This window comes from Sciurus vulgaris, assembly GCF_902686455.1.
Source record: "Sciurus vulgaris genome assembly, chromosome: 2".
NCBI classification, from domain to species: domain Eukaryota; kingdom Metazoa; phylum Chordata; class Mammalia; order Rodentia; family Sciuridae; genus Sciurus; species Sciurus vulgaris.
In genome coordinates this window covers 3,644,716-3,656,746 of record NC_136462.1, presented here as the reverse complement: position 1 = coordinate 3,656,746, position 12,031 = coordinate 3,644,716, and the positions used below count along the sequence as shown (strand labels likewise).

Here is a 12,031-nt window from a genome sequence, read left to right as displayed (position 1 = left end):
AATGATCCAGTTGTAGGCAAAGCGCCTGAACAGGGCCTGCCCTACAGGAAGTGCTGTGTCAGCCTGCTAGGCTTCCACATCTCCATGCTATGCGAATATACACAAAGGGCACTCGTTTTAAACTGTGTTTGTTACCCCACGGTGGCCTGTAACAATTGCCACTCATTCACCGACTAGTCCTGGAGAAGCATCTGTGCCCACCTCTGTGAACAGGAGCTGCTCCTTAGTGGGTGGGATTGGGGTATGTCAGAGGCTGGCCGCCTACCACGGCCAGTGAGTCCTCAGAAGGCTCTGCAGCCAAACCCCTGACCCGGACCCCTCATCCATCCACACAGACACCATGAGCCAGGCCTGTCTCCGTTCGCAGCTGGATGGGTTGGGGTGGGGCCAGTGAGAGTCACGAGGACAAGCACTGTCACTTGTGACGGGTGGGGCGAGGGTGGGCCGGATGATGACCTTGCCCGGGATGACCTCCGAGGGCGTGGTTGTGGACAACTCCCTTCCTTTCCGCTGGTCAGCATGGTCACCTGCAGTGGCACTCGGCCTTTGGGCTCTTGCTGCGCTGTCCTCACCACCTGGCTACCGGTCCAAGGTCACCTGTCCCTCAAGCTCACCCACACCCTCCGCCGCCCGGCTGCAGTCCGGCGGTTCTGGGCCCTGGATCGATCGCGCCCGGGAACCCGACCTCCCTTCCGCGTCCCGCCCGGCCAAGCCCTCTGCTCAAGCGTCCTGGCTTCGACTTCCTCATCCGTGCCTTGGCGAGCAGGGCGTCGGCAGCGCGTGGCCCAAACCCCCTGAGCCTCAGTTTCTCTGCCGTAGCGGGGGAGGGACTGGAGGCGGCGGTGCAGACTGGGACAGGAGTGTCCACCCGGCGCCCTTCCCTGGCTCTTCCTACCCCGGATCCCCGCTCGCTCTGGTGGGGCACGACCGAGGGCCAGGGACTCGGATCGACAGGCCGAGCCGCTCAGGTCCACGCGCCCGCGCGGGGTTGCCTCCCCCTCGGAGTCCGAGCACGAGCGCGGCGCTTGCCGCCCAGGCCGGAAGGGGGCGCTGGAGACCCGCCGCCGGCCCCCTGCTCCCCACTACGCCCGCCGGTCAGGCGCAGTCCTGTGGCAGGTGAAGGCCAGGTCCCTCCTCCCGCCCCCGCTCCACGCTCGCTGGGAGGGCAGAGTGTCCCACTCCGGGTGTGGCTCGGGCTGGATCTGTCCCCCCGACTTGTCCCGGGGCTCATCGCAGGCTTGGAGGGAGGCCGAGGTGGGCGCCGTGGCAATGCCGGCGGCTCTCGGGTCCACAGGCCCAGGGAATGGCCAGCTGCAGTGTGCAGCCCTCGCCTGCTCTCCCAGCTCTCTGGGACTGTCTCTGTTGGTAGGATTTTATTAAGGTATCTTTTAAACTCCGAAATCTGGTTATTTACGTCCACAAACTTTGTGCCGCCAGCCAATATTTAGGAACCTGGGATTTAGTGTTGGAGTAAAACAGCTGAAAATCCTTGCCCGGGCTTTTCCTTGTAGTGGGGAGAGACCGTAGGGGCGGGGGGGGTGGGGTGGGGGATCCAGGTTTCCTTCTGCTGAACCTCACCGCGGTCAGCCGGTGCCCAGGACCTCCGCCCCTCCTCTCCTCCCCTGCGGTCGTTTACTTAGGACCAGCTGCCCACAAGCCCATCAAAGGCAGAGAATTTGGACTTGCCTCAAGGATCAGCACCTGAGGACAAAATGTAGGACGACGGTGTCCATGTCACCCTTCCAGTATGGAACGTTGCAAAGATATGCAAATATATTGTCTGCCTTGTGCTACCTCCCGGGAAGTGCTTTACCTGAGAATGACCACCAGAGGACGACAAGAGCCAACCTTCCTGGCCCAGAGCCAGGCATGCTGATACTACCGTCCTCTCCACCGAAGCTTTGGAAGGGTGTGTGTGTGTGTGTGTGTGTGTGTGTGTGTGTGTGTGTGTGTGTGTTGGGGGGATGCTGGGGAAGGTTTAACTACTACAGTCTCAGCACTGCCAGAGAACGTTAAGAGATGGTTGGTTCTTAACCTTCTCGTACTGCATTGGAAGGGACAGGCCCAGAAGGGGCATGGGCTCTCTAGACCCACAGCAAAGAGGAGGTGCAGCATGACACAGAACTCTGCTTTCAGCTCTGCCTGTTTCCTGTGAGGGTCCCTGGTGAAAGCAGGAGGGAGGGGGAGGCTAGAGCAAAGGCCAGCCCATATGGGACCTACAAGCTCAGCTCTAGGCTCCAGGCCTGTCCTTGGAGGTGCCCCTGTCCCCTGTCATCAGAGCGCACACCTCAAGGGCCTTTCTGGAGAGCTCTAGTAGGAGCAATCTCCAGGAGCTGTGAGACCCTTGGCAGCTAACACCTGGGGTAACAACTAACACCTTAGGTGATAGTTAACACCCAAATTAACAAGTAGGGAGAGCAATTCCTGCCCAAGTGGCAAGGAGGTGGGTACCTTTGGGGGTGAGATTGTAGGAGGGGGCCATGTCGGCCCAAAGCACTTCCTGGGCATCAGGTATGGAGATGGTGCAGTTGCAGCCATAGTGACCAGCATGCCAGGAGTTTAACACATTCAACATTGCTGCATGACCCTAAGGCAAGCAAGCCCCTGTTCTTCTGGTTCCTGTGATCTGGAGTGCAGAAGCACATCTACACTGTAGACAGTGAATGGGGGTCTCTTCTAAGACCTTAGCTAACTGGGGTATTTGCCTGCCCAATGATGTCCCAGACCTCCCTGTTGTCCTATGCTGGGGACTGATTCCTCAGCCAGGTGTTCTCGCCTTGCAGTCTCACCTTATCAGGTCTCCATGCTGTAACCACAGTACCCACTCAGGCTCCTCTTGCTTCCTTCACCCCATTTCCAGGAGACGGAGGCACTGAAGTTTCAGCATAATATACATTTACACTGACAATTCTCTCTCTGACCGTTTGCTCCCTTGGGACCATCAGGCCATGAATTTGAATTGGGCATTATTCATCTCAGTGATCCCAGAATCCAGCACTTGTACTGAGTAATAAATGTTTACTATTTATATTTAATATTAATAGTTATTAATAAATGAGTATTTCACTTATGGATTAATGGGCAAAAGAATGGCGAGGAAATGGATGAATGATGGAAATGAGTAGTGGAGAGACAGGGTGAAAAGTGTTGACTCATGCTTATGCATATATGATTAATATGAGAATATAATGTAAGGATAATAGAAAAATACATGGAAGGAGATGGATGGGTGAATTACTGGTGGTGGGATGATTGGTGGGGATAAATGACTAGATGAACAAATGAACTAATAGATGAATAATGAACACAATGGAGAATGAGTATGTGTGTGTAGGTGGATGCATGAATAATGGTTGGCTAGGTACTGGAAACATGGCAGATGGTGATGCTAGATGGTGGATGGATGGAAGTTGGTAATTGCATCTATGTAATGGTGGTTGATTAAGTGATGATGAATAGATCAACTGTAGATTGACAGATAGAAGATGGAGTGATATGGAAGCTGACAAAATGGATTGATGGATACTGAATGAATCTATAGACAGTGTATGCCATTGTAGGTAATAGGTGGTAGATGGTAGGTGCTCAGTGGATGGATGAATCATGAAATATATATGGATAGTGGGTGGTAGATAATGGTTAGTGGATGATAGTGATGAATCTATACCTAGAGAATGGATGGATGGTAGATAAATGTTAATGGATATAGGATTGATGGCTGGATCATAAATGATGGATGTCAGAAGGAAGTTGGGTGGTGACTGTATGTGCCTGAACAGAGAATAGATGCAACATATAAATGAAGCACTGTTATGGTTTGGATAGTGTCCCCTCAGAACTCCTGTTAATGCAGGAATATTCATAGGTGACATGATTAGATCAAGAAAGCTGTAACCTAATCAGTCCATCCTAGTTGCACCTGCAGGCAGGTGAGGTGTGGGTGGAGAAGGTGGGTCACTGGTACATACCCTGGAAGAGTGTTTATTCCTGGGATCCCTTCCTACCATGAGCTGAGGAGTTTTCCTTCACTGGACTTTTTCTCCAGGATGTACTGCCTCACCTTGAGCCCAGAGCAATACAGCAGCCACTTACAAACTGAGACCTCTAAAACTTAGAGCCCCAAATAAACTCCCTGCCCCCCAAGTTGTTCTTGTCGAGTGTTTTGGTCATGGAGAGGATGAAAAGCTAACTAAAACAAGCACCAAATAAATGAATAATTGCCACCTGGGTGATAATGGGTTGTGTACCACTGTCCTTGGAGGTGTAAATGGAAGATGGACAATGGGTATGTAATGAATGAAGAGACTCTCACCAGGTAGATGATGATTAGACGTTAAATGGACAGGTGGTTTTGTAAATAGTAAATGGTTACATCTTGGAAAATGGATGTATGAAAGGTAAATGGTGGATGGTTAGACAATGGAGAGATGTTGGTTGGATAAAAGGTGGTGAATGGTATATGGTAAGTGGATAGAGATAGCAAATGAATAGTGAATGGATGACCAACAAAGATGGATACTGAATGGATAGTGAATAATAGATGGGGGACAATGCATGGATGGATGGTGAATGGATTATATGGTGTGGCGGGCGGAATCCGGGCCCAGGGTTACGCCATGTGCATCAGAAGATGGCGACTGGCAGAGAGCAAACGGTGTTCTGAATATGCGTGGAGAAAGGCAGAACGCGTTTACAACTGGCTGTATTATAATCAGTTCAGCTGCCTAGCGTGGACAGATATACTTTACATGTATGCTCGAGCAAGTGACTGCTTGACCTTTAACAGGATTGGATGGACATATCTGGTTACAATTGCTTATGCATGAGACTGCTTATATATTGAGGGAGTTATTGGAATAAAGGGGAAGCAGCTTCATGAACTTCTAAAGAGTATATGTCTTCTGTCCCGCTGGTTGGGCCGTAAGCGCGAGGAGCGGCGGTTTTCCGCAAGCGGTTTTCGGTAAGCGAAAAGAAAAAGAAGCCACGGTTTCCCGTAAGAGAAGGTGCGCAGCGAGCCGCTTGAAGCAGCCCTGTTGGCAAGCAACCGCGGTTTTGCACAATATGGTGGATGGATGATGGTCAAAGAATGCTCACTGCTCTGTAACCAACACCTACAACAATACCTGTCACAAATATGGCACTCAGTACCTTTTTTTAGGCCACATATAAATAGATGGTAGATGATACTGGATGGATTTTGAAAGAACAGTGAATTGTAGTTAGATAATGGATGGATGGAGGATATCAAGAGATGGACATTGAATAGATAGATATGAATTGGATGGCAATAAGAGGTGGTGGAGGGTGGGATGGTGGATGGATGGATGGTGGATTGTAGTTCATAGGACTATGAATAAATGATGGAAGGTAAATGTCTGATGACTGCATTATCGATGAATGAATTGTGGCTGACTGGATGAAAGCTAATGGATAACAGCATACATGAATAATAAATAGAGAGTAATTGATGATTGACAGATAAATGGTAGATGGACCCACAAAATATGGATGGAAAGATAGTTGTTAAATATTTGTTGGAAAGCTGCTACATAGGGAGTGATAGCTGGATAAATGGTGGATGAAAACTTGGTAAATGGATGCTGGATTGATGGGCATTTTCATGGTGTATCAGTATTTGGCAAATTGTGGGTGTGGGTGGTGCATGGATGAATGCATAGTGGATGGATTATGATTGGACAGCATGTAGTGACAGAGAATGGATGATTAGTGGATATTGGTTGTTGGATGATGGCTGGTGGTAGATAGTGGATGGATATTGGATCCTGGATGATGATTGAATGGTGGACGGTGAATGGATGAATGGAGTTGGAGTGTGGAAGGCAGATGGTGGACAAGGGATGGGAAGGGTGATGGGTTACTGATAGTGAGTGATGGATGGTAGATGGCTGATGTTGGATGGTGGTTGGATGGCAGAAGAACCTTAACTAGGTGTGGATGTTAGATTGTGAATGTCAGATGGAAGTTAGATAATTGATAGTGGATGTTAGATGGAGAGTCATGAGCCTCAGAGATTATGCACCTGGCCTCAGGTATCAGGAGTGTGCACAGACTGGATGGGACTGACTGTTCCAGGGCTGCTTTGCTCCTTTGCGGTGAATGAGACTGGGGGTGAAGGTGCCAGGGGCTGTGGATTGATCTCCCCACTTTGGGCTTTCAGGGTCCTCTTCACTTCTCTCTTCTGTTGTCCCCATGGAAGGGAGTCCTCTTCCTGTTTCTGGCCCCACCTAATTCTGCACGCAAGTGGCTGAGGTCAGGTCCTCGGGAGTGGGATCAGGGGAGATGAAGCCGAGGTTAGAGTGGGCAGGGAGGGGGCACTGAGGGGCGGCCACGCCCACCAGCAGAAGGCGGGCGTGTGAAGGAGAGGCCGGGAGAGCGAGCGCGTGTGGGCGGAGAGCGCGGGGGCGGGCGGGACTCGGGGAGGAGAGCCGGCTGGCGAGCGCAGCGCCAGGCGAGCGGAGGTCCGGCGAGCACCCAGCGCGGGCGGTGAGTGTGCGTGAGGGCGGGGAGGCCCCTCTCCACCTTTCCTGGCCGCGGGGGCGGGCGGGTGGGTGGGAGAGGAGGGGGAGGGGTTGAGCGGGAGCTCCTGGGGCGAAAGGCGGGCTTGGGCGTCGGGATCATCTCTGGAACCCCTGGTGACTGTGCCCGACGGGACCTGGCTCTCTACACCTGGGAGCACCTGGATGTGTGGACGGTGCTCCCGGTGCCGCCCGCCCACGCTGGCACTGGACTCTGGCAGGAGAGGAGCAGCCCTTGGGCGCTTGCTTTCGGCCTGCCGCCCCCACCCCTTCCTCGTTCGCTGTGACAGCTCTCCTCTCCTCCTCATTCCTCTCTGGTGCTCTGTCTCTGCCTCCGTCTGGTCTGTCTCCAGTTCCATCACCTTGCCTTGTCCCTGTGGCCAGTGGTTTCCCTGCCTTGCCCACATCTGCCTGGGTCTCTCAGACCTCTCTCTGGTCTGTCCTGGCTGCCATGGGCTCTACTCGAGATCCTAAGGTTCTGGGATGAGATTCTAGAAGGGGTTCAGTGGAGGGCCAGACCTGGGACAGCGGGTCATGGGGGCATTCCGTGGGATCTGGAACTGGGAAGAGGCTCCAGTAGGCATGGATTGGCTGCTCACGGCGTGGGGACATCTCCCACCTCAACACATAGTATTGTGTGCCCTTCTCCTTCCTGGGCTTCTCTGGGACCTGAGCTGACCTGAACTGGGAGTTTGTTGAAGGAAATCTCACTTCCCAGAATAGCAGCTCCTCCCCTTGCTGGGGGCCCACAGCACCTGGTCCTCAGCCAGCAGGTGTCACAGGCATTCTGATCTGCTGGTCGCTGCTCTCCCTGGGCCCAATCTTCTTCCAGCTCTTCTGCCCCTTGCCCGTGGCCCCCTGCTGCCATCCAGAATCAGGTCTCTAATTGCCAGAACCCACCCCAATTTCTGCCTCTGACATGGACATGACCCCTAGAGCCCACCTGGCCACACTGCAGGTGGAGAGGTAGGTCAGTCATCTCTTTCTAGAGTCCTTGGATCCACTTGCTCTTTGCAGGCAGGATGTCATTTCCCCTTTGGTGGTGGGTGCTCAGGGACTAACTGGGTGTGTGGAGTGTGAGGAGGAACTGGCATGAGGTCAGCCTCTGTCACTCCAGGTTCCTGGCTCAGAAACCCACTTGGGTCCCCCAGGTGCCCTGGCTGTTCCCTGCTTCAGAACAGCTGACCTGGCTACCTCCTACTCCTCCCTCAGGCCAGCTGACTTTCTTCCAGGAATCCTTCCAGGGCCTTGAGGCTAGTTCAGTCTCTTTCCTTCCTACCTGTGCCCCTCTGCACTGTGTGACAGCTGTCCAGTGCCCCTTGGGTGGGGGCTCAGCAGGGAGCAGCATGATAAAGATCCTACAGGAGCCTTGTGCACTATACCAGGCAGGGTAGGGTGGGTGTGGGGTGAGCAATCTAAAGGCTTCCCGGAGGAGGGGGACATCCAACTTCAGCCACAGTGGACACCTCATTCCTGCTCCTGTCTTTGTGCAGCCTGGCAAGGCAGCAGCATGAGCAGCCCCCAGCCCACCTTGTCAGAGCTAAGCCCTGCTGAGGGAACCGGTGACCCAGCAGGGAAGGTAAGTGGTGGAGGTAAGGGGTGGGGGCACAGGAGGCAGCCAGCCTCAAGCGTTGGATCATGACTTGGGGCAGGCCTCTCTTCTCTGCTGGCCTCGGTTTACCCCTCCTGGTCGGGGAGGCTGTTGCTATTTTTTCTTTACTGAAGTCTGGTGCAGAAAGCAATTGAAGGTGGCCCATACTGGCTTACTTAACATCCTTCTGGATTTGGGGACACCAGGGCTCATTCCCCAAGATTAAAAGCATACTCTGTTCACTCTTGGGTGGTACAATGCCAGGGACCTGCCCCCAGCTCCAGTTTTGTGGGAGTGGGATGTGGATGTGGCACAGAACTGAGGTCTCTGCACAAAGGAAGTATCCCGGGTGCTCTGGGTTCCAGTGCTGGGCCGGGAGCAGTGAAGCCAGCAGAGAGCAGCCCAGAGTTGCTGAAGGCCATCCCGGATTATGGGATGCAAACTCGGCCAGTCTGGGCCCCCTTAACAGTGGGGACACTGAGCAGAGCCGTGCCCTGGATGGGGGTATGGCAGGAAAGAAAATGGCATGTGGGGAGGGAGATGGGGTGGGGAAGGAACCCTGAACTGACAATGCAGGAGGCAGGACAGGGGTCCTTTGCTGTCCTTTGAAGTCTGTCTGCTCTTTCATTCCACAGAAGGCCCAACCTGGTATTGCCTGTTCTCACAACTCAGTACTTGGTTAAGAGAGGGTCCTTTAAAAAATCAAATCATTCCTCCCTTTTGGTGGAATGAAATTGACCAAATTGTGCTATGACCATAAATAAATATACCATAGTGGAAAAAAAGAGAGGGTCCAACATGCATTGAAGCCCGCTGCCAGGTGGTTGTGCTGCAGCAGTTCAAGGACCACTTGGCAAATTGCACCTGCTGAGCTCCTGCCCTTCCGCAGAGCACATTTGCCACTGGGGGACAGAGGACCTGCACCAAGCAGCTGTCCTTTTAGATGGAAGAGATGGGAGGTGGGGAGCTCCAGGAAGAGAGAGCCTGCCTAAGGGAGGGCAAGAAGGTTGGACCGCACAGGCGGGTCCAGGCCGCGGGGGCTGAGAGATGGAGGTGTGTGAGGTAGTACTGTGGTCTCCACCTTGGAAGGCCTTGAATGGGAGGCGGAGAAGCTGAGGGCACTCAGAGGGCTGGTGTGGGCACTGAACAATGAGCCAGAGCTGGGGTTGCCATGGCAACATCTTCCCAGCTCCTCTGAATGGAAGGAGGAGGCCAAGGTCCCAGCAGGGAAGACCCCAGGAAGGGGTTGTGCAGGCTTCTAGGTACAGGAGCGGCTGGGGGTACACATAGCTCCTGGAGTAACCCCGGCCTCTCCAGCCTCAGTCTGTCTGAAATAGGATTCTGGGGATGAGCCCAGGTGTGTTCTCTGGTGACCCCAGGGAGAGCTGTGACCCCATTGCCAAGCGCCTCACCCTGCTAGTGGGATGAGGGGGTGGGACCCCTCTTGGGGATACCCATGTGTGCACACACACACATGCTCACCCCTGCCCAGGATGCCTAGTGGGGCAGGGGGCAGGGGAGGAGTGAGGGGGCAGGGGGCCCAGGGCCTGGCATTGCCCTGACCCCTGTCGACTTTCTCTTCAGGCAGTGGGGAGTGCCCGGGAGAAGGGCCCTCGGCTGGGCCCGCGGCTGCCCTCGATCGTGGTGGAGCCCAGTGAGGCAGGTGCTGTGGAAAGTGGGGAGCTGCGCTGGCCCCCTGAGGGCACCCAAAGGGGTGCCCTTCAGAGCCAAGTTGTTGCTGCTGGTGAGTGAGGCTACCTGTGGGGGCGCTGAGAGGAAAAGGGGGCACTGTCTCCTGGTCCCAAAGCAGGGCCTCATTCCTGCCCATTCCAGCAAGAGGCGCTGGATCCCTCCAGCCTGCTCACATCCACCCTCTTGACCTGCCTCCAGCCTGCGTCCAGGTGCCTAGGCGCCGCCTAGCCCTGTCCCCCAGCCATCGCCCTCCTCTCTCCCACCTGCAACTGAGGTCCCCTCACCCACCCTTGTGGCCTCAGGCTTGCACCTGGAAAATACAGCCAGCTTTGGTGAGTGAATGAATGCACATTCCCGCCCCTCCCCACTGGCCCGCCTCTCCTCCTTTCCTCCCTCATTGAGTCAAGACCTTTGGAACATTGCACAGTGCCCCCTGGGGCCTGGAGGAGTCAGGGTACATACAAGAGCACACATGGGGACTTGGTCAGCTCCTGTCCTGGCAGCAGATGCCCTGTGCAAAGGCTGGAACCTCTGGAGGACCCTGGGGCAGGAGGGTCACCAGGGCCAGGCCCCAGACACAGGATGGCAACAAGCTGGGCAGTGGGGGTCTCTGGGGATGGCTCTGAAGCCACTGGGGGTTGGGGAGGGGACAGGAGGACCAAGCTGTGTCCTCAGAAGTTTTGTGTCCTCTCACCCCTTGAAGGCCTATCCTCTAGTGAGAGACTGAACCCCAGCCCCAGCCAGGGCTGCTCGCACTCTGCCTTGTCCTCTGCCTGTCCCTAGACTTCAGCCCCTGGTGTTCAGCAAACCCTTGCAGCTTAGGCCCAGAAGGGGTCCATGCCTATAATCTCCCCTGCTCAAAGCCTCTCACCCTTTGTCAGTTTCTGCAGGACCCAGGACAGCATCAGGGACTGCCCCTTGGGTAAACTCTGGGATTAGGCCCTTGGAAAGTCCAGGTTTGGCCTGGGTCTCCCTTGACCCTGTCACCCTTTTCTCTGATGTGCAGAGGAGGGGAGGGGTACCCCTGCTCTCAGAGCAGGTTCTCAGCCTCCTCCTTCTCTAGGCCTGGCACAACTGTCCATCTCACCCCTACCCAGGTCCCTGCCAAAGGCCTGCCTAGACCGGTGCCATCCACCCAGGCTGCAGCCCTCTGCCTGTCTTTCTATTTTTGCAGCCCCCTCCCCGAGTCTACTGGGAACACCAGGGAAGGCAGCGGATGATGTTGGCAGTGAGTGTGCCAGCTCCAGGGATCAGGCACCTCTGGTCCAGTGACAGAGAAAGACACGGGGGGCTCTGCTCTCTGACTGCGGAAAGGGCCTTAGTCCCAGTGTGGCTGGGCTGTTGCACAGAGAGGGCTTGACCTTCCCAGACATCCCGTTGGCAGAGCTTTCTGTCTCACCAGGTCTGGCCAGGACCTCAGCCCCTGCCCTTTCCTTCCAAGGCCCAGGTCTGAACCACATCCTCCTTGTTCAGTGGTTTGAATCAGAAATAAAGGCACTTCCTGGTGGCCAGTGAGCACACTTGGTGGAGACTCAAGGGACTGAGGACAATTTTGGTTCTACCCATAGCCTTCCAGACTCTCCTCAGAACCCAGGCTGACCAGGTCAGAGTGCCAGGTGGGTGGCCACTTGGGGGTTTGGCACTCGGGGTGGGGATGGGGAGTGCCAGGCTGCTGAAGGGTTGTGCTTTCAGGTGCTGTAGTGTTTACTTTTCTGCTGCTCCTGCCCAGGGGTACCCTCCCTACTCTACCTCAGCCTAGCCAGGACCAGCCTCTTCTACATGGCCTCCCACCCCTCCTTTGGTCCAGGGTCTTAAGGGCAGGAGTCCTGAACCTGTCACTTCCCTTAACCTGGGTACAGCAGGGCACAGGGTCAAGTGTCCTATACCAAGTTGGATCTCATTAACTGCTTGAAAAGTCCCATTTTACAAATGAGGAAAATAAGATGCAAAGTGAGATGCTCAAGGCCAGTCTTGGCTGGGTCTGTGAAGGGACCTCTGAGGCTAGGAAGCCACCAAGCTGGCCACAGAGCCCATGTAGGAAGTTGCATGGGCAAGCGCCTTTTCCTGCCCCATGTGTGTCTCCTCTCTCCAGCAGGTCCATGACAAGGTCTCTCGGCTCTGTGCCACCTGGGATGGGGGTGGGTGGGTGGGTGGGGGTGGTGCTGCTGCCTGGTCAGGGCAGGCTGGTGTGGCAGTAAGCTGCCCTGCCCAG

The 12,031-nt window shown here is 54.9% G+C and overlaps 1 protein-coding gene across 6 annotated transcripts; it reads left to right on the top strand.

The window, feature by feature from the left end:
• Nucleotides 1-1,335: 1,335 nt before the first annotated feature.
• Nucleotides 1,336-11,388, top strand: LBHD2 (LBH domain containing 2). 6 transcript variants are annotated; one of them, XM_079128628.1, is made up of 7 exons: nucleotides 1,350-1,365; nucleotides 1,641-1,867; nucleotides 6,179-6,270; nucleotides 8,030-8,115; nucleotides 9,712-9,871; nucleotides 9,961-10,151; nucleotides 10,994-11,388. In XM_079128628.1, exons 4-7 carry the CDS (start codon nucleotides 8,047-8,049, stop codon nucleotides 11,177-11,179), a joined length of 606 nt encoding a protein of 201 aa, XP_078984754.1. In that variant the 5' UTR covers nucleotides 1,350-1,365; nucleotides 1,641-1,867; nucleotides 6,179-6,270; nucleotides 8,030-8,046; the 3' UTR covers nucleotides 11,180-11,388. The 6 variants fall into 6 exon arrangements, with proteins under 6 accessions (XP_078984753.1, XP_078984754.1, XP_078984758.1 ...); XM_079128627.1 differs by having other exon boundaries at nucleotides 1,336-1,867; XM_079128629.1 differs by lacking the exons at nucleotides 1,350-1,365; nucleotides 1,641-1,867; nucleotides 6,179-6,270 and adding an exon at nucleotides 6,623-7,502.
• Nucleotides 11,389-12,031: the final 643 nt, after the last annotated feature.